The sequence below is a fragment of the Nicotiana attenuata genome, unplaced genomic scaffold (genome assembly GCF_001879085.1).
Source record: "Nicotiana attenuata strain UT unplaced genomic scaffold, NIATTr2, whole genome shotgun sequence".
NCBI lineage: Eukaryota > Viridiplantae > Streptophyta > Magnoliopsida > Solanales > Solanaceae > Nicotiana > Nicotiana attenuata.
The window spans coordinates 42,600-45,197 of record NW_017672790.1 but is presented as its reverse complement, the minus strand read 5'-3'; the positions used below and the strand labels follow the sequence as shown (position 1 = coordinate 45,197).

At 38.6% G+C, this 2,598-nt stretch overlaps 1 protein-coding gene across 3 annotated transcripts in view; it reads right to left on the bottom strand.

The window, feature by feature from the left end:
• LOC109214513 (poly(rC)-binding protein 4-like) overlaps positions 1-1,618 on the bottom strand; it is a 5,866-nt gene extending 4,248 nt beyond the window's left edge. For all 3 annotated transcript variants that reach the window (XR_002066191.1, XR_002066192.1, XM_019378436.1), the window contains exons 1-2: positions 1,164-1,618; positions 425-526 (exon numbers count right to left, since the gene is read on the bottom strand). Coding sequence is in view for 1 of the 3 variants with exons in the window: in XM_019378436.1 (XP_019233981.1) it covers positions 425-526; positions 1,164-1,547 (486 nt within the window). In the remaining 2 variants the exon portion in view is untranslated. The remainder of the gene's footprint in view (positions 1-424; positions 527-1,163) is intronic.
• Positions 1,619-2,598: the final 980 nt, after the last annotated feature.

The following is a 2,598-nucleotide window of genomic DNA, read 5'->3' as shown; positions in this document are numbered from 1 at the left end:
ACACCCCCCCCCCACCACCCAAAAGAAAAAGGAAAGGAGGAATCGCCAAAAATATAGTCCGAAAATAGTTTTCGTTTTTGAGAAAGAGTCCAGAAATTGCTGTTGATCCGATTCTTTTTTTTTTTTTTGAAATCAAGTTGTACATCTGAAGATTTTTGCAGCAATTAAGGTAAAACTGGAAATAACTGAGGAATGAGAACCCAAAATCTGCCATTATGCCTCCGAAAACAGACAAAAAGGCTTCTGTTTTTGCACCAGATGATTGACAGACATAAGGTCATATGATGAAATGTGCATTCTCAAAAAAGGATCAAATGATAGGAAGACTGACGAGAAAATGCTGTATAAGACATTTCTTGCTAATATAAACAAGAAAACGTTCAAAGTAAATGACTTGCTATGTTTTCACTCATAAGATATGTACCTTTAAAATAAGTGACACAATTTGATGAAGGGCATTCTCTGCGTCACTAAACATATCGTCATTGTCTTTCGAGCTAATGATGATTACTCGCTCTTCATGGCGCTGCAAATATCAAATCCAGAAGTAAGTTCCATGTGCTTGGTCTCAAATCAATTGACATTGAGTGAAAAAGAGAACCAACTCAACTAAACATTCCTAACTACGAAAACGACCAACAAGGGTGTGACCTAGTGGTCAATGAAGTGGGAGGAGAACCATGAGGTCTCAGGTTCAAACCCCAGCAGAAGCAAAAAACACTTGGTGATTTCTTCCATTCTGTCCAAGCCTTGGTGGGCAGAATTACCTGGTACTTGTACTGGTCATGACACCACCGTCATTTCATATTAAAGCCACGGAAAACGACGAACAAAACCAAATGAGGCCAATCAAGAAGCCAGCAAACCCAATCTCTCAATTGAACAAAGTCCTTTTCAGTTTTCCTCAATTAGATTCTAGCAGTTCCTAATATTCCTGAGCAAAAACTTGCAAGACAAAGAATCTCTACTTTACACCTATATGTCATTTTCAAGCTTGCTGTTAATTTCAACAACGTTCAATCGATTTCTAACAGTTCGAAAATTTTCCACATATACAATTGCCAAATATTGCCCTACTTTACCCTAGAGAACTAGTTTCGACCTTCAGAACTTCACAAACAATATAACAAAATCAATAACTAAAAAAAATTGCATTAACTCACAGCGATGGCATCAGCAATTTTAACAGTAGCTTTAGTTTCTTCACGAATCTTCTGTATACGATGCCCTACTTTACCAATAACTTTCCCGATCTGTCTTGACGGTACAACTATACGGTACACTACATCTTGGGCAACCTTAACCCGCTTCTTCAGCGGCGGGTCAGCGTCAGCCGACGACCCTGCCTCGTCCGTCGCGGTGGTGTATTCCTCCCGTGGACGTTTAGCGGTGGCCGACCGATTGGGATCTTCATTGGAGGGTTGAGAAAGGACGGCGGCAGCTGGAGGTGGAGCTCCCGGAGGTGGAGGGTTAGAGGTAAGGTTAGGGTTTAGGGAGGGTTCGATTTGGTGAGAATGAGCCATTGAATTTGGGGGATAATAGGACATCAAGGGGAAAAGTAAAGAAAGAGGGAGGGGAATGAAAGATAAACGTATGACAGAGTTACTTTTTTTAATAAAGTGTTTTGAGTTTGTTAATATTACTTCTGTGACCTTAATATATGCTCTATTGCTCCTTTGCATCACAATTACTCAAAGTTGGATTTTGGAAGGAATTTTTACTCCTATAGCAAAGGTTGATACCTTATTTATTTTAAATAAATATCTTTTTAAAAAATTATATTCCATAGATATTTTTTGATTGTTATAGCCAAATATCTATTTATGGTCACCTTCTACCCTTAAGTCATAAAATACGCTTTGTATTATTTTTCTCTCTCATTCTTTCAGATTTTTCTCCACCCTCTCTCTCTCTCAACGCCAGTCTTTCTCCATGAATACAACCACAATTCTCCACTGATTCATCTCCATTGTCTCGGAAAATTTTCATTTGAGTGATCATCGATGGCGGAGAATGACAGAGAGGGGCAAAACCACCCATTGAATTCACTGTTCATCTTCCTTCCTCAATTCGTCATTGAAGGCTTGAAGGCTTTGAAGGATATAAGTTTATGTGATATCCTTAATTCGTCTTTATCAATCAATTAGAATGACATAGAGGGGCAAAACCACCCATTGAATTCACTGTTCCTCTTCTTTCCTCAATTCGTCATTGAAGGCTTGAAGGCTTTGAAGGATATAAGTTTCTGTGATATCCTTAATTCGTCTTTATCAATCAATTCGTCATTAAAGGATATAAATTTCTGTGATTTCTACATCTTCTAAGATATGGCATTGAACGCTTTGACGTTGTTTTTTACCATTGAAGGCACCATCGCCGGACCAAGGCGGCGCGTTTTCACTGTGTCACGACCCAAAATCCACTAAGGGTCGTGGTGGCGCCGGACACCTCTGTCAGGCCAGCCAACTAGATTATCAATTAATTCCTCTTTTAATACTTTTGAAAATCTAAGGTTTTTTCTTTCATTTTCATAAATAAAAGTTCACTACTTGAATTCAAATTTAAATAATAACAACTAGTACAAATCCGTTGAAACCC